The 19,720-nt window shown below is 38.1% G+C and overlaps 1 protein-coding gene across 2 annotated transcripts in view; it reads right to left on the bottom strand.

Moving 5' to 3' along the window:
• Positions 1–16,054, bottom strand: part of LOC122642622 (DNA-directed RNA polymerase 1, mitochondrial-like) — a 28,535-nt gene extending 12,481 nt beyond the window's left edge. The window contains exons 1-11 of one of the 2 annotated variants that reach the window (XM_043836153.1): positions 14,860–16,054; positions 12,249–12,485; positions 11,914–12,047; positions 11,762–11,828; positions 11,526–11,584; positions 11,060–11,177; positions 10,743–10,856; positions 10,400–10,531; positions 9,885–10,301; positions 8,382–8,432; positions 7,342–7,412 (exon numbers count right to left, since the gene is read on the bottom strand). In XM_043836153.1, coding sequence (XP_043692088.1) covers positions 7,342–7,412; positions 8,382–8,432; positions 9,885–10,301; positions 10,400–10,531; positions 10,743–10,856; positions 11,060–11,177; positions 11,526–11,584; positions 11,762–11,828; positions 11,914–12,047; positions 12,249–12,485; positions 14,860–15,789 — 2,330 coding nt within the window. In that variant the 5' untranslated portion in view covers positions 15,790–16,054. The remainder of the gene's footprint in view (positions 1–7,341; positions 7,413–8,381; positions 8,433–9,884; positions 10,302–10,399; positions 10,532–10,742; positions 10,857–11,059; positions 11,178–11,525; positions 11,585–11,761; positions 11,829–11,913; positions 12,048–12,248; positions 12,486–14,859) is intronic. The other variant, XM_043836152.1, reaches the window with a different exon arrangement.
• Between the last annotated feature and the right edge of the window lie 3,666 nt (positions 16,055–19,720).

Below are 19,720 nucleotides of genomic sequence, written 5' to 3'. Positions count from 1 at the left end.
TCTAGTGGACTCTAGCAGCCAAAGCGGAATAGCTGACTTCTTCAATTACAACTTTCTCCATTTCAGTGATAGGAGCAGGGCCTTCTTCAAGAGGAACAGAGTAGCAATCGGCTTCACTGACTTGCAAAGGTAACTTTCCCCTATCATCAAGACTAGGGGTGTTATGTTGCAGCTTCTCATATGAAACTGGCTTGGCGTTAAGTGGTATGCCTTGGTTTTGCTCCAAGCGAATCAATCTAGCCTCCAAATGGCTTACCGATTCAAGTACGTTGTTCAGCTGCTGGTGGAGTTGTCGTTGTTCTATGGCTCCGATTTTGGCTGTTAGTGCCCACTAGAGCCCCACCGTAGGAATCCACCTAGGTCCACCAAAAGAGATCCACTTTTGCATGTATTTGTCAAGATCCACAGCCCCTCTGAGTCCACAAGATATGGTCCTTCAAGAAAAGAGTTTTTTTTTTCAATTCTGGCTGCAGAAACAGCCTCCACAATTTCTATTTATAGAGGAGGAAGAGCACAAAAAGTTTCTTGGTTACATGCATCACAAAAGTGGACTGTTGATCTTCCCAATTTTAGTGGAGTTCCCACACCTAGAAAACATTTCCCCATACGGAAACTATCCCCAATAAACTTAGAAACTTACTCCAATACCTAGGAACAACCAAGAAACTTGAAAACTTGTTATAAGAAATAAAAAATTGTTCTAGGGAGCTGAAAAGACATGAGACTTTTTATTGACTTGTAGGCCAGAACTTGGCAGTCCCAAGGGTCCACGAAATTGTTGTTAAGGGCCAGAGTTGGTTCAATCCAGGCTGGACTTGAACCTGGGCTGGGCTTGAACTGGGCTGGATTTGAACCTAGGCTGGGCTAGAACTTGGGTTTTTGAACCAGTCGGATGCTCTGCATCAAATGCATCCAATACTTTCATGCGAGTGATGACACAGGTACTTTGTCCCTTCTTTGGTCGAATTTTGGTTGTGTACTTTGATGATATTTTGGTTTATAGCAGGCATCCAGATGACCATATTAACCACTTAAAGCAAGTCTTAAGAGTACTCCGTCGAGAGAAGTTGTATATCAATCTGAAGAAGTGTTCTTTCATGCTGCCCAAGGTTATATTCCTTGGCTTTATTGTCTCTTCTTGGGGTGTTGAAGCTGATCCCGACAAGATTCAGAGTATTGTTGATTGGCCTAGATCGAAGACATTTACTGAAGTCCGTAGTTTCCATGGCCTAGACTCTTTCTACAGACGTTTTATTCGGAATTTTAGTCCCATCAAGGCACCCATCGCCAAATGTATTAAGCAAAGTAAAGGCAGGTTTGAATGGACAGCCACAGCAACAAAGGCCTTTCATCTGATAAGGAAAAAAACGACAGAGACTCCAATGCTACGCTTACCAAACTTTGACCGCATATTTGAGGTGGCGACTGATGCTTCACATATTGGTATGGGAGGTGTACTGATGCAAGGTGGAAACCCTATCACATTCTATAGTGAAAAGCTTAATGATGCCAAGCGACGCTATTCGACTTATGATCTTGAACTCTATGTCATCGTCCAAGTATTACAGCACAGGAGACACTATCTTACTGGTAAAGAGTTCATCCTTTACACTAATCATGAGGCACTCAAGCACCTTTATTCACAAAAGTTGATTAGCCACTGGCATGCAAATTGGGTCACTTATCTACAGGAGTTTGTTTTCGCCATATGTACAAGGCAGGAAAGGATAACATAATGGCGGATGCACTAAGCAGGAAAGTAACCACTCTGAACACATTTTCAGCCCATGCACTAAGCATCGAGCAAATCTATGATGAGTATGCTACTGATAAGAATTTCAACATCCTTTATAAGGAGTTGCAGCAGGGTGGGCAGCACCTTAAATATTCCATCCATTATGGATATTTGTTCTTAGGGACATGGCTGTGTATACCAGACTCTTCCCTACGCCATCACATTATTCGGAGTTACATGGAGGAGGCTTGGGAGGACATTTTGGGAAGGATAGGACCATTCTACAGTTTACAGATTGATACTATTGGCCACACAACACCAAGGATATAGATCATGTAATCAAGAGGTAACGGGTTTGTCAGTTGGCTAAGTGAGACAAGCAGAACACAAGCCTCTATTCACCATTGTCGGTTTGTTATGCATCGTAAGTTGACATCAGCATGGATTTTGTTCTTGGGCTGCCTCCTACTTGGGAACGGTACGACTCTATTATGGTTGTGCTAGACCGTTTCACAAAAATGGCTCATTTTCTCCCATGCCGCAAGACATTTGATGCTTCTAATATTGCAAAGTTGTTCTTCAAAGAGGTAGTGTGCATGCATGGGCTGCCAAGCACTATTGTTTCTAAAAGAGATGTCAAGTTCATGAGTTATCTCTAGAAGACCTTGTGGTTGAAGACTATACCAAGCTGCTATTTTCTATTGCTTTCCATTCACAGACTGACGGACAAACAGAGGTAGTAAACAGGAGTTTGGGAAATCTATTGAGGTATTTAGTCAGGGATTACGAGAAGACATGGCCTTCTATTCTTGACATTGCTGAGTTTGCCTACAACAGCTCTATGAACAGGACAACAGGACATACACCCTCTGAATTTTTTTACTTGGAGTTTAGCCAAGGCATCCTATTGATCTTGTTCCTTTGCCCCTCCACGCAAGGGTCAGTCTTGATGCTAATGTGTTCTTGCGCTACATCACAGAGGTGCACGCTGACGCCCAATGACGCATTGCTCTCAGCAATGATGTTTTCAAAGTACAGCTGATCCTCATCAACGTTATGTGGAGTTTAAACCAGGTGATATGTTTATGGTTCGTATTAACCCTGAGCGACACCAACCGGGTGTAAATACCAAGCTCCATCCCAAGAAGATGGGTCCAAACAAGATGTTGAAACGTATTGGACCTAATGCTTATGTGCTCGAGTTACCTACTGATATGGGCATAAGCAATGTTTTCAATGTGGATGATTTAGACATCTATGTGGGACATCACTCAAATGATAGTTTTTCTGAACAAATGTTGAGGCTGCCCCAACTCAAACCACCCACTGAAGACATTAGGTTTTAGATGACATGCACAAAGCCACTCGACATGGCAGCGGTTACCATGATTTCCTTGTCAAATGGAAAGGCCGCCAACACCATGACAGCACTTGGATCAACGCTGACGACTTCAAGAAGCTTGACCCCAAGTTAGATGAGCGTTATATGTCCTTCACCCATTCGTCAGAGATGAATGTTTTTCAGTTGGGGAGAGCTGATGCAGATCTAAAGACCTACATCCGCAAGAAGAAGAAAAAGAAGTCCAAGTGATTGTACTCAAATTTTATTTTCATGTTTTTTGTTTTAAATTGAACCGGTCCAAAGCTGGTTTGAACCACTGGTTAAGTGACTTAAGTAGATTTCTTTAAAATTGTAATAGTGCTCATGTGACAACTTAAGTGATCCACTCCTCCCCACGGTACACAAGGAGGATGTATTTTGTAATTAGAGTCGGCAAGGGGGGTTCTTATTCTCCTAGTCTGAATAGCAGTATGGCCTTTAGGCCTTTAAATAAAGAGATTTGTGGGAGGCTCCTCTTTACCTCTTACAATTTGAAAAACTCAACTACAAGCTGTTGTTTGCAACTTTGTCTTGTGTTTGATCAAGGCTGACGGAATCGGTGTTTGATCCGATTGACACCTTGCGATGAGAAGCCCGGGTTATTATTGTTCCATTACTGCTCTACAATGAAGCAAGCTGTTATCAAGGCATTACCATCATCAACATTTAAGTTTGAATCTGATCCAAACCCTAGCCATTCTCTTCTTCTCTTCTACACCACCCACAACCAGCATAGCCTAAACCAGCCATTAAAAACCCTCCAAAGCTTGACTGAGTCTTCCACTTTCCCCTTGGAGAACTCTATCCAAAAAGCTGGTGCAATTCTGCCCAGCCAATCTCATTATTTCAAGTTTTTTCCTCCATTCTATATTCTATAAAAAAACTAATAACACCCAGCCCTAACCAGCCATAGAAAAGGCCCATATTTTGGTTGAATTTCCAGCCTCACCAGATCAGACACTTGATCCAAACTTGGTTGGTTGGGTTCTGATCACCCAAACCCCCTCAACCAGCCTTTCCCTATTCCAAACCATAACCCTAGTTTTCCTCAATTCTTAAAACCTTGCTGCCAATTCTGTCCAACAGTCCCTGGTTTGGGATTTTTTTCCAGTTAAATCATCACTGTTATAATCAAACCTAATACCTAACCTTAACCCAAACCTCAAAACCCTAAATCCCACTAAACCCTAACCCTAAATTATCCAATTTTCACCTGTTTGAACCCTAAACTGATTCACCTCCGGATAACAGATCCTAGTTTGGTTCCTAGTTTGACAATTCAAATCTAGGACTACATTACTTGCCCAAAAGAACTGATGTTTTATTCATAGATGAAGGACAAAGTGAGAACTTCATTTCGCAGTCTGTATTAGAGATGTTTTCTAAGCCGGATGAGGTTATCATTGAATTTGACAGTGATGTTTTCATCGAATTTGCAGTTTCTTCCTACTTTGACAGTGCTCCATGCCATGTATTTCTTTCTTCCAAACATGTCATAATAGTTGGTCAATCATGGATAGAAGAACGAAAGGTTGCCCTTGATCGTGAAGAGAACTTATGTACGTTAAATCCCCATCTATTACATAGTACATACTATTATCATAAAAGGGTTGGACTGTTGTAGTGTAATATCTCTTTAAAGCCAGTTGAAGCAACACCAACAGTGGAACCACAAGAGGAATTGGTTGACGGTCTGATTGAAGATGTGGAGCCCTAAGAACAATTTCCAACTGAAGAAACAGCACTTGGGCTTGTTCGTATGGAGTTCAAAACGGTTAAATTTCTTCCTCAGATCCAGGATGTTCAAAAGCGGACTGTTGCTGGGTTTTATGAGAAGTGTTGAATCATATCATCAAATCAAAGCAAGTGTTCGATGCAAGGTTCAAGAACTTGGTGCCGACACTGGTTTCGACCAGTCAAAAACCGAGATTTCCATCATGGTCGAAACCTGGTAATTTCTCCAAGCCAATTCGAAACCTTGGTTTCGAGACCCAGAAATTGTTTACCCTGACTCTTGTTGAGCTCCCTATTTTTGACATTTTGAACCCAATCCATGCATTAGTTTCACATAGAGAACACTCAAAATAATACTTGTGGTTTTGACCCAAGATTGATAGTGTATATTGTTCTTGGACATGATATTGAATAAGGTTTGACCGGAACATAACTCCTTCAATATAAATCAGATTTAAGCAATCTCGGATTTGTTTGAAATCTTTGTTGGAAAGCTTTCCAACAAATCCAAGATTGCTTAAATCTGATTTATATTGACAGAGTTGTGTTCCGGTCAAACTTAATTTGGTGTGTGCGAATGTTGTTTAAAATCGCTTTGAATGGAATAAATTCTTAAACATCAAAACAAATGAATATTTTATTTGCTATTTTGGATTTTAGCAATGTTTTATCATATTAAGATTTATGGGATTTTTAGATTTGAGAAGAACCCTAGCATTTAAAAGTTGAAAATTGCACCTACCACCAAAAATCCATTATTTGTTCTTGAACTATGGGTTGACAGTTTATCCTTAGAAATTGATTTTTTAACTATTTATATTGGATATAAATAGGAGGGTAATTTTCTTATTTATAAATAATATATTAAGCAAATGTTTAACAAATATAAAAACATTTACTTAAATGATATTTGGCATATATAAGTGTTTAACCTGGTTTCAAGCCAAGTTTCCTCAAGTATCAATGGGGAAAGGTGAATTTATATAGGTGTTCAGGTTGAAACTTGCAAAATTACTGAAATATGGCCGAAACAGGGTCAAAACCAGGCGAAACCCATCAAAACCATGCAAGATGTGGTTTCAACCCTTGGTTTCATCTCGAAACCAAGATATCTCAGTCAAAACTGGTAGTTTCGACCGAGTTCTTATACCATGGTTCGATGATGCCGATTGAGTGGCAATGATCTTCCTATTTTACAAAACTCAAGGGCAACTTTTGTAAAACGGGGAATTGATGCAGTTAAGATTACCCGATTGGGCCAATCGAGCTTGGAAGACTTTATTTTGGCCCTTGGTTGGGTTCTATAGGCATTGGGCTTTTTATTTTTAGGGTTTATTGATGTAAAGGGCCTCTTTTATGAGCCCAAATTTAAGGTCTTAATTTTATACACGGGATTAAGTATATAGAGGATCCCATGTGCTATTAAATTTGTTTAGTCTAGAAAGAATCTTTTTTCATTAAATATGTTATGTCTTATTGTTAGTCAATAGTTTATGTTGTTTGGAGTCTTTTATAGCAAGTATTTGATCAGTTTAAGTTAGTTTTTGTTTAGATAACTAGAAAGAATGGTTGTTTGTTTGAGTTAGGAGCCCTAAAATCAGTTTATTTGGTTTTTATAAACAGGGTTGTATATTTGTAATCCTACAAGAATTTATAAAATTTTGGAATGGAAAATTAGTTTAATTTAGTGCCTCATCCTTGTGATTCCCTTTCTTCCCTATCCTTGCGGCTCCATTGCTAGCAGTCTCTTTCCTTTTATCTTTAAGAGAAAACCCACCACCAGCAGGTCCTTTGATCAATCTGCATTAACTTCTGACCATAGTTGTCACGGCATCTAGGCAACCCAAGGCTTTGGAGGGGGTCTAAGCGCAAGGCGCCCATCTAGGCATCCAAGGCGACCAAGGTGCCTTGATAACTATGCTTCTAACACTCTACTGATGATTTTTACCTTCATTTTATTCTCTATCTGCACTTCTTGTTCGTAGGCTATATTAGTATTCTCTCTTTCAATAAAGTGGTTATTCATTAAACAAGAAAATATCGTGTATGCTTCTAGAATTTGAAACTAACTATCCACTCTTTCAGCATGTTTCAAATAAAAGAAAGTATAGTATAAAAACTTCTGGAGTTCTTTTTAACTTTTATCCACATTTTCTACTCGCTCATATCTCTCACATTCAAAGGGCAAAAGGTAACTACTTAGCAAAAGATTATCCAAAAACAAAGTTCCAAGGAAATTTCTAGTCTAGGATCATATTTCTATAATATGAGTTACCCTCATATGGCCCAGGGCCCCAGACTTCTCTTAGTTTATTTTACACTTTGACTTCAATATATTGGCAGACTAGAAAAGGAAGAACAAAAAGTATGTTCTTTTCATTTCCCTCTGGTTCTCCTGTTCCCAAAACAATATATACCCACTACTATAGAAAAGAAATTAATTAAGAGTATGTCTTCAGCAAGTATCATATGCCTAGATACCATTGCATACCTAGCAGCTATTCCTGAGTAAACATCTGCAGGCTTCTCTCCAGTAACCAGATTCACCGCAGAAGCTCCCAACTGACAAGTATTCAAGTAAACAATTTCAATGAGAAATAATCAAATATAAGGTGAACAGAGGACAAATAATGCATAATACATTTCCTGCATATTTACAAGAATATGAATACAATGTTCCTGTAAAAATAACATAAGAAAAGTCATTTGAGAAACAAGGAATAAAAATATCATCAGAAATTCTATTTCTACTGCCAGATTGATATTTCAGTCACTTAATTACTACTGTCATATACTCACCATCCTTGTACTAATCCCAAAACCAAACATAAGAAGTTGAACTACTATGTTGCTGTTTTGCATACTGCAACTGTTTAGAATAGCTCTTTGAGCTGATCCTTTCAAGGACTTTGTTAATATGTACTACTACTAACCTTCGTTTGACATGATGGGTATCAATTGGGATCCTGGGTCAATATATCATTGGTTGGGTATTCATGCAGTATTCAGCTAGAAAGAAGAGGAAGAAAAGACCTCTCTGCGATTTGGATTGAGCTGTTCAAGTAATTAATGAGTTTGGCAACAAACTTCCAAAATGACAATTATACCTCTGCAGCTGGGAAAGTAAGAACACTAATTAATTTTATTTTTTTTTTTAAAAAAAAACATTGACACATTCAGAACATGACTCGAAGACTTTCCTAACTATTTTAAAATGTTCCAAGTGGCCTATGAGGGCCCAAAATCAACATTAATTTTTTCTGCAGATCTGGTCACTCATCAGGTGAAATGTATTCCTCTTTTTTTTTTTTTGTGATTCATCTAGTCGTAATGATTGACAAACAACAGATGTGATGCTAAACACCATTTATAACTTTGTTTCTGAAAAACAAAATATAAAAAGACATTATGCCATCAGAAACTGAAATTTTAAATCACATCCTTTTCAACAATGTAAATAGAAACCATCAAAAGCAGACTTTTAGCAACAAAATAATACCAAATTAATTAACATAATAAAAATATCATTACCGTGTCCCTTCCAAGGGCAGCATAGTGTTGTAATCCATTACATGAACCATCCTGGAAACAAAAATAAAATCAAAATAAAACAATCGCAGATCAAGTTTCCTACCATAGGATAATCTGAACTCAATGCATATCCTAATTTATTTTACAGGGTTCGGTCATAGGTGTCATAAGCAGGTGTGAGTCTAGGAGTAAGAATTGTCTTACTGTTAGATCTTAGAATATGGAATTCAGATGACATGGATCTGCCAACCCGAACTACATAGCATAGATAACAACAATATACAATTTCTATGCAATCAAGTTAATAATCAATGCATTCATTATAACCAAGAATGGAAATGTTTAGCAGAAAATGTGGCAATTATGAACTTGAACACCGCACTAAGGATACTAAATGTGATTGTCTACTTAAATTCTACAATTTGCAAGGTCAAAAGATTCTAATAATACTAGTCCACAATTTTGTGGTACATATCCACATAATGGGTGTGTACCCAACCAAAAAGATCATTTTTTTTTTTTTTGGGGGGGGGGGGGGGGGGGGGGTGGACTGGATTTGGGAGATGACACATTTTACATGTTATATCACTGTCCTTGTCATGATGTGTCCGAGACGGGTGGTGCTTTAGGGGGAGGGGGGGAAGAAACGGTCCAGGGACCACATATCTTTATATGATATCACAAGTTAAATAATTGCAAAGGCAGTGATCCCACAATTCTGGAAGGATGTAAGAACTAGGACTTCTTAATTACAGCTTCTGCTCAGGTCAAGGGGGGCTGAGATATGAGAAGAGGGTAAGAACTCAGAGTCACATTCAGTTGAGAGGCAAAGGAAGCAACAACCCTATCATCTTCTCATATTATAATATCAGAACAGTTAGGGAACTCGAGTATACCTTCTTTCTACTAAAATCATGAAGGTTATTGTTGATTATTTGTTGACCGAGTTCTTTTCAAATAGGTTGGAAAATATCATGAATACATGCAAAAATACACACGACAGAGAATGATATATACATACACGGACACTTGTACACTACACACATGCGTGCATGTGTGTGCACACACAGTTATATACTACAAAGATTGTAGCCAATCTTGGCTATAGAGTCCAAATCTGCCATTTGGTATCTTGGATAACATCCGGAAAAGACCTACTTGTAGCCCATATGACCACCCTCCACGTGGTCTCATGCGGGTAAATCTCAGACCAATAGGAGTTCTCCAAGTGACAGAATAAAACATCTGGACAATTGACCAATATTTTTAAAAACTGGTTCACAGGCTGATAAAATATGTGGTAGGCCATGAGATTTGACAAGTGGCCAGTTGAGAGATCTGCCATCTATCCAATTGGCAGAATCCCACACCATCCCTTCACATGCAGAAATCAAGGTTAACATGATCAACATTGGGTAAGTAACCTATCTATGCATATAGCTTATATAACCACATGGCAGGATGATTTCCCTAGGCCAAAAATTCCCAAGACCAAGAATGTACCTGGTGAATAGGCATATGTGAGATGGTTGTTTCCGGGGAGGAACTTCTCAATGCTTCAGAGAGATTGATGCACGTTGCTAAGCACTGAAATGGATCTTCTGCTTTTAACCACCACCGCCTACCCTCTAGTGGTCTGTCTGCAGAATCAAATATATCATCCAAGTGATTTTCAGTAAATGCTATTCGGCCATCATAGGACAATTTGTCCACACCACCAGCATATACATTGGCTAGATGTATCTTGAGCCAGCGTAACCCTGATTTCCCAAGGGGACGCCCCTCAGCAAACTCCAGGACTCCTCGGCACAGATCCGAACCAAGATGGTTTAAATAAGGGTGCATGGGATATGCACGACCTCGAAAGTCAAGGTTGTGTGGGTAGTAGAAACCTTCATCATCCTTCATTTTCCGGGCTACCTGCTCCCAAGTAAAACAATCAGTATATTTTCTATCTGATCATATGTAACTATAACTGGAAGATGGTAGAGACCAAAAGAAGAAAAAAAATATCTTACAGTAAGTTTAAGTTCTATGTCACATCGTTGTGAATGCCTCTCACTGTTCTCTTTCTTCACAGTTTTAACTTTCCACTTCCATTTTTTGAGCTCTGTTTCATCTTCAGTGTCTGGCTCCTCTGGTAAAGGAATCTGACACGAACAAAATAAACAGAGACAGATAAGGAAAAAATTCAGTAAATAAGTCGGCCACTACTCACTATGTCAAGCTCCAGAATGGCATAACCAAAAACTAATTTGAACCAGAAGAGAAATTTTTAGTAACTTCCGTTCGACAAGATGGATAAACCATAGCTTAATAAATTTCTTAAAAAATATATATATTGCTACAGAGGTAACTCACATCTTCACGGTCAACCAAGTCAGCTAAACGACCTCCACTTGCCCATATTCTGTCCACAATACTAAGTACCCTTTTATTAATCCTCCATTTGGTATTTCCAAGTGTATCCAGGGCCTGGATTTGTTAAAAAAAAATCATTACACGTTCACAACAAGCAGAAAGGCAAATATAAGTCTATATTCAGAGTGCCAGCATAGAGGAGCATCTTCTTGCACCCCCGTCACAATTGATGAAAAAGTTCAACATGAAACCATAGATCATCAAATAAAAGAGAAAAAAAAAAAAAAAAACAAAGAACAAATTCAAGATTTGCAAACCTCAAAAACTGGTTCCAAATGTTTTCTTGGAGTCTTCTTAACTGCTTCACGTTGTTGTCTCGCTCCATGTGTGCGCATGACATAAGATGGTAAAAACAAGTATGCTCCTTTGTCATACCTGCAGAAAGAAGGGTATGCCATCACAGAGTGAAATGGAATCTCAAGAACATGAGAATAAAGTGCCCAGCTGCTAAACAATATTTAGCCATTACGTTGAACCAATGAAAAGTCTATGATTATCTTGCATAGGATTTTGTACCCATGAGAGAGATGGAAATAACTATTCAAATCATTTTTTTGGAGATTACTTGAAATAGCTAATGACACCGTTACGAAGTAAATAATTATCTCCAAAAAAAAAAGATTTTCCAGTCAGAAACTAACTGCTAAATTAAACAAAATACAAATGAAAGAACAATTATTAAAGAAAAATGAGATACAGATGATAGAACTTGGAGTATCATACCCTGTCCAGTTGACTGGAGGCACTAACATTGGCATATAAGGGATCACCATGTGCCTTGCCTGTTACGAGAAAATGTGACTGTTTATGCACCTGAAACCAAGATATTTATGCAAGAGAATGTTTTTCCATGTTTCAACACACCTCAATCAAGTTATATTAGTCTGATTTATTTTTAGCTACAACTAACCATAAATCAAGTAATGTTAAATCTCTCCGAGAATAGTGAATTGACTTACAGTTCTCTCCAATCCTTTGCGAACCAAAGGATCACATTCAATGACCCCAAATCTTCTGCTGGTTTTCCTGTTGAAAGAAGGTTGAAAATGCATTAACCATAGCGTTAAAAAATAAGGCAATGAATGATATCTAGAAAGGACAGAAACTTTACTGTGTTTCTCTCGCAACAGTTTTCAGACTGTGCCTAAATGCAGGCCGAATATCAGGTGGACCATCTGCTACTTGATCAACTGGAGGTTGTATATATGCTGTTTGCATTAGCAATTCAATCAAACGGCTCCCAACCTGGAAAATATAAGCATGGGACTTTGAGTTGCATCAATATTAAGATTTTTTTTATTTTTTTTTTTGAAGAAGACGAAGAAGAAGAAAAGTAAATTTCATATTAAGAAAAATATTTCTTCAGTTAACTATGCAAAGAATGTGAACGGTAAATTTCATATTAAGAAAATTATTTCTTCTGGTAACTATGCAAAGAATGTGAACCTTAGCCTGAGCATCCTGCCCCCATGGCTTTGAATCATCCTGGCCCTTCAGTACATGCCTCAATTGTTGTAGCTTCTGCTTTTTCATTAAGTTATTGACTTTCTTCCTTAGCCTTTCCTGCTCTATGTTCCTTAGCCTTTCCTCCTCTATGACTACAGGATCAGATTCACGTTCTTGGTGTTTCTTATCTTTGTCGGTCTTTCTCTTTGTCTTCTCCAAAAACTTGTGTATCCTAACCTGATCCATTCCGACGATCATTAATGAATATTTCTCACTGTTCATATCATAAAAAACTAGAAGACAGGGTAGGGAACGAAAATGAAAACAGAAAGTGTCAATGGAAGGAGAGATCCAAATCAACAAAACAATTACATGATTACATCTTGTTCAGTGACAGCCCTTCCCCCCATACAAAAGAGCGAACACCCTTACATGAAAAAACTAATCATTACAGAATATTCCCACTTTTCCAATATACAGAGTATTAACCCCCCCCCCAACAAAAAAAAAATTCTGGAAGCACAGCATACACACCCCCAACATTTCTTGCATTCATCTTTTCAGTCTTCTACAAAATTTATTGGTGTTTCTAGCCCTTTTTATTTTCAAGACTTTCAACAACCTTAGAATTGTTGAACTACACAAAACAAAGCAAGTAAAATGAACATACATATGGAAAACATTAAGCAGCAGACTATTTCATATGAAAATAAATATTGCTGAAAATTAAGTCAACTGTGTGCCCACAAAAACATGTATACATTAAGTTGCATGACAAAGGTAAAAGATAATGAAATTCAAAAGGTTTGACTGTTATTGTTGTGATCACTAGGTTCATTATGACATTGAAGATTTCAAATCAATCAAACGGAATGACTACTCTCAATCAAACGGAATGACGACTCTCACATCCTTAAGGTCCAAGTCCCAAGTGTCAGGGTCCAAGTCTATGAAATGGTGACCCAATTGGTATTTGGTACAAGTAGAGCCCTTCAGAGGTAACATTCATCTTTTTGATGCTACAGACCTGATTTTTTTTCACAAACAGCACCCAACTGTGATACTTAGTAAGATCTGGATTTAATAATGTCCTAACAGAAGCATTCAGGGATATGGTCCTCAATTTAGATTGATTGGTCAGAGTTTTCCTTACCTACAAATAGAGAGAAGGGCTTGTCTTTGTGAGTTACAGCTAAAAAAGGTGTGAATTTCCTTTTTCTTTAGATTGATTTTCTTTGGGGCATCACTGCTGACATCCAGCATCATTGACTTTAACAGTAACTGTGAAAACGATTCTGTGGGATAGGAAGAACGCAAAAGGAAAGTAGAAAAGGGGAAGGAATTGAGAGGAAAGAGGAGCTGATTTTTCAAATGATCTCCATAAGGTTAAAGTGTCATCTTCAAAAATCATGGGACTTTTTGATATACCACAATAAAATTATTGGGTGTGACTGAAAAAATGTTAATCTAGAGGAGAAACTGATATTACAGGTAAACTTTAAGGGAGATGATGAAATTCTACCTAAAAAATATGTTAGTGCAGCAGAGTAACATAGAAGAATGACAAATCAAGGAAAATAAAGCCTGCTAATTTAAAGCTCATCATAACATAAAAATTAGGCATCAAATGTATCTCCACCTAAACCATTAAGTTAACCTTTTCGCTGCTGTTTATTGATTCAGAAGACAGTTTTCTAACTATATGTATAATCCATTAAAAACAGAATGAATGTTATGAAAGAAATGCCAAAAACATAACTGATAGATGATTGGATGATTACAATTTATTCTTGGGCGGGGGAGAGGAGGTGGATAGGTAGGTTATAAAGCCAGAATAAGAACAGGTGATCCCACAGTAGAATTGCAGAAGATTTTTGTGACATAGCTTCCAAGGAGGTAAGAAAAATACACAGTGCACAAATGATCTCCCAAAATTGGAGATGGACATAACATCAAAGTCAGAATCCAATGAATTTCAATTAGTCTGACTCAAAGAGCTTAAAAAACATGGATTCAAGTTCCCGTCCACGAACAGCACCTAATGTCGCACATGGTAACATCTTCAGAATCGTTTCACTTGTATAACTCAATGCAAATGATTGTCTCAACCTTGAAATTTTCCGTAGGGAAAACAGAGTCTGGTAGATGTGTGAAACAAAAAGCAGAGAGTAAGAAGGAAATTTAGAAGCTTCATTAGAGTATCGAAATCTAACGCATGTCCAACTTGGACATGTCTTTAGAAGAGTAAATATAACACTACAAGGGGTGACTCAAAGAGGAAGTATGGAAGTTTCAGGAAACCTCCCAAGCTTCCCCATTCAAAATGGGAGATCAGAAGAAGAAAAACCATATTTACAGAGTGCATTGGTTTACAAAAATAATGCCATTCAATGGTAAACCATGGTTATTTATTGTTGATGAGCTGTCCCAATGATCCGTACAGAAAAGCAGAGATATTGTACTTCATCATATCTTCAAGCTACCTCAATGTTGGAGAAAATAAAATGCAGCAGCGTGAATAACATATATGAACTATTATGCAGCTACAATGGAATAAAATGGTGGCCCTTGGACATAATCCAGCTTGTCCCTTAAACAGTTACTTACTCACCTCTTGCTCAATGGCTTCACCTATCTGGCAAGCGGCTTGGACCACCCTAGCACTGCCATGTTCACCTCCTGTCATTAACAAGCCCATCAATTTATGCATTGTAATAACTGACATCATATCTGCTGGCAACTGATCGAAATATGGGGCATAAGATGCCCTGTTCTTCCCTTGTCTGCGTAATTCCTGATCTGCAAGAATTGCATCACGCAATGGCTCGAACCAACCAAGAAACAATGATTTTATGTATGGTAAATTGGGTGCTAGCTTCTGCTCACACATGTCCACAAGAAGCTCCTTGTATTCCTTCGCAGCCTGTTCCCATGCTTCAGTTTCAATTTTCACTTGCCTCCTCCGAAGCATATGATACTTCCCTTGCTTCATACCTGCCACAAGCTTCTGCTGCCGTCTCTGCAGTGTAGGCTCTAAATTTGCTTTCTCGTCTTTCCTCATCTCCAACAATCCCTGAATTTCTCCAATGGCAGAAACATCTTCCTCTGTGTCAGTAGATGCATCAGTCGAACAGATGGCCTCAGCAACACTGGCGTAACCTTTAATTGGGTTAGTGAGACACCCAAAACTGGTTCTCGCCATATCATCTTCAAACGATGGTAATTCCCAATTTCGAAGGAAATTTCTTCCAATAAACGGGATATTTACGGAGGTATTGAACTCAACCTGTCTGGTTCTGTCGGGCAAAATGGAGTTTTGGGGTTGACCCAAGAAGCAATAAGTGGGCAGGATTGAAGAGGTTTCATGGGAAAATCTTAACTTCCTAGAAGAGACTTGTTTAGATATGCTTCTCCACATCATTACTGTGGGTTGTTTCTTTGATGGGTTTGGGTCGAGGATTGTGGGTTTATCGATTGGAACTAAAAAATCGAGCTTATTACATTGACTCGTAGAAAATGCGAGAGTTCTACTACTGGACATCAAAATTAAAATTTAAGAAGAAAGAACGATGAATTAGAACAGGAAGAGAAGTTACATAAAATGAATTACATTGGTCCGGGTCTAAGCCTTCAAGCTTCGAACTCATGAGATCAAAGGGAAGCAGAGAGAGAAGAAGAAGAGAATGGAAACCTGACCGACTTATAACGGTCCTTAGAACGAATATCTCCGGTAGCCGCCTTAAACCCTCGTTAAACCTTTCTCGTCCCGGTTCTAACTTTCTTGTTCTCTGCCTCTCTCGCTCTCCTCTCCCTCTCTGTGCTTCGCTTTGTTGTATAGTGCGAGTAACCTAGTGATTATATGGTTTGAACTCGCCCACTCACCAGTTGACTCAACTCGTTATCGTAACCAGTTGACTCAACTCGGTCAGTATTTGAGTTGACTAGTTGACTTGGTGATAAAGTCTGCCCAAAAAAATGAAAATAAGCACCATCTAATTTAATTATGGCCTAAAAACTCAACTCGTTACCTTAACCAGTTGCCTCAACTCGGTCAGTATTTGAGTTGACCTGATGACAAATTCTGCCCAAAAAAATGAAAATAAGCACCATCTAATTATGGCCTAAAAACTCAAATAGGGCAGTTTTAGATGGCTTCGCATATCCTTATAATAAAAAATTTTGAGAAGATAAAAGTGTGAATTGACCCTTCCTGACTCGTGAGTTAGATCCGAGTCTAAATGACTCAAAGCAATCACTATAGGGATAATTTCAATAATTCTCCTATAGTCTACCAATATTTTTCGATACTCCCTTATGAAGTATTTTTTGCACAATTGTACCCGGATTCCTAGCTTACACTATACTTCCCCCCTCCCCCACCTCTTTATTCCAAATTCCATCAATGCCCTCTTTCCTAGGGTTTTTTTTGGGGGGAGGTAAAAGCCCTCTTTACTAGGTTAACACCTGGTTTTTCTCAACCAATTTTCATTATTTTGGTGATATCTTTTTTTTTTTTGTAAAGATTTTTTGGTGATATCTCATTGCATAGTAAATAATGAAAAAGGCAGAATTTTCACTATTCGTGATTTCTCATTTCTCATTGCTCTCTCTCTCTCTCTCATTTAAAGTATAGTTGGAAAACCAGACTTACGAGTCGGGCTTTCTCACTCGACTCGTCTCTCAAAAAAAACTGGTGACTTAGCCTTATCAAACATTCAAACCCGGTCAAGGGAAGTCACTTTTTTCATATTTTTTAATGCAATAAATATGTATAAATTAGTATTCAAAAAAATTCAAAAAAAAAAAAAAACAGGGAAATACAAAAGAAAAAAATGGAAAAACCAAAAAAAAAAACTCGTTGAATCACATATATATGCATTTTGAATTTATACCATTGAACAAGAGAAGGAAGACGAGGAGTTGAGGGTTTCTTACTGTTTTAGAATACAAATTTACTATTTTACTCAACTTTAGTTTCTAAGTGATTCGGCTTTATAGTTTTTTTTTTTTTTTTTTAAAAAAAGGTCTAAACTCACCAAGTCTATCATGACTCAGGTAAAAATACTGAGTCTTATTTGACCCAAATGATTTATGACAGAGTCTTGTCACTTTTTACCCTAGCCTAGTCTACACGACTCTTGACCAAGTTTTCCAAAATTTTTACTCAACTATTAATTCATTATCAGAATCTTAAAATTCACTCTCTTGCTTGATCTTTAATTTCCTCGTAGCCTTGAATGTGGCTTCCTCCTCTTGGGGCTTTATTTTCACCATTCTCATCTTGTTAGAAATCGAATACAAAAAGGAGAGGACGGAAAAATGGCCTGAGTCGAACGAGGTCGTTCTATCCTTAAGACAGTATTTGCACCCTCATATTCCTGCAAAGGATTGTAGCAAACCTGCCTCCTAAGATAAATCAGGCTGCGAAGTGCAAAGTGCGCCATCAAAGCGCCACATTGATCCTCACGCACGCATACCCGTACGCGCTCAGACGATCACCGTCCTCACTCACAAGTGCACTGTACAATCTCTTCTAAGCATAACATGTGATAATAATAATCACAAACACATATAAACCCAATGAGCTTTTCTTTCCTAGTCGATGTGGGACTAAAAGTCCCACACCAATATTTTGAAAAATTCCAACACATCTCATAAGCTATCAAGGTGTTCTGCAACTCATCTAAACTCATAGAATTCAAATCTTTGGATCCTGCTATTGCAGACACTTTGTGGTTGTAGAGATCTAGTAAAGACCTAAGGATCTTCTTCACAACAACAACATCCTTGACTTGTTCACCTAACCCTCTAATAGCATTGATGATATCATTTACTGTGCTCATATAGTTTTCAATTGTCTCTCCCTTTGATATCATAAAACTTCCAAAATTTTTTGTTTGATGTTGTAACTTGGCTTCTCTAATTCTGTCATCACCTTCATGAACGCTTTTCAGCTTGTCCCAAATCTCTTTTGAGGTAAAGCAATTGACAACTCTTGCAAATTCATTGTCCAATAGAGAGCTCAATAGAGCATTCACTATCCTTGAATCATTCTCACACTTCTTTTCTGTTGCATCTGTGATATCTTCAGTAGAAGGTGTGTATCCATTCTTGATTGCCAACCATACATCATAACCCAAAGCCTTCAGATAGGCTTACATCTTGATCCTCTAAAAACTGTAGTTACGCACCCATCAAATAGTGGAACCTTGTTGTGCACATGATGACTGTCACTTGATGCCATCTGTCAATCTTTCAGTTTAAATATCCAAAACTGTTAGACTTTTCTGATATCATTTGACTTTCCAAGGTTGACACTGAGAGGGGGTGAATGAGTGTCTTCAAATATTCTTCCCAAACAACCCTGTTGATCACCACATTGACACCACTGTCTTTTGGCACAAACACTGACTGGTTGGGGTAATCCCAATTTTATCAATCACACAAAATTGGCATGCACATCCACATCCACATCATAACCATAGAGTGGCCAGGTATACCAGATTGTGCACATTTACTCTGCAAGTCACACATACTCCAATATGTTATAATAAAATAAAGCAGACATATAACACCAAATATACATGCTTCGACAGGTTACCTACATCCATGGAGCAATGCCTAATTAGGCTTTGTACATTGCTCGATACTCTTCACTATTTTGACTGCTACAATAGTCTAGGAACTACAATCTCTGCTTCTATCTATGCAATAACATAGACTAAGGGCTACAACCCCAAACTCTATCAAGACCCAAATTGAAATATTCAATTTAAAAATCTACATCAAGGAACTAGGCTTCTCAACATTAATTACAATCTAGAAACAAAACAATAGGGATTTGCTAATGTGGATTACCTCAGCCCGTGTAATCCTACGATCTACCAATTCCTTGAAGCCAAAAAAAAAAAAGAATGTGCACGTGATCCAATCTTTCAAGGTAGCCATCATAAATTCATAATCAACCAAAGTTTTTACCATTAAAAGCCTTCTTCTTCTCACTTTTTTTTCCCCTCTCTTTTGCAGGTTTATGATGTTCTGGTATGAATTTCATGAAAGCTGCAAAAAAATGGGGCTTAAAAGCCCTAAATATGAGCTCGATCTGAAAAGCCTATTTTAATCTCAATAGTAAGATCTGTACATGAGGGAGGGCTCGGATGAACCTGAAATGGAATCTCGTGACAAGAGGGTGTGTCATGGCTGGCGGCTCAAGCTAGAGTCGTTGGATCTGAGTTCCAAACAGTGGGCAAAATGTGAGGCCTTAATCCAGAATATTTTCCTTTGAGCGGCTTCAACGAAAATGTGGGATGGACTTCACCGTTAGATCTAATTGCAAAAACATGGGGGCACATAGGATTTGTTGAAATGGAACCTATGACATCTCTTGCTATAAGCGCAATCTACAAGATCGACGATGTGATTCGGTACTTTGAGTCATCCTGATCTTTTTGTGCTCAACAAATGACACACTG

This window comes from Telopea speciosissima, chromosome 10 (genome assembly GCF_018873765.1).
Source record: "Telopea speciosissima isolate NSW1024214 ecotype Mountain lineage chromosome 10, Tspe_v1, whole genome shotgun sequence".
In the NCBI taxonomy this organism is placed as follows: Eukaryota; Viridiplantae; Streptophyta; class Magnoliopsida; order Proteales; family Proteaceae; genus Telopea; species Telopea speciosissima.
This window is presented reverse-complemented; position numbering and strand designations above follow the sequence as displayed.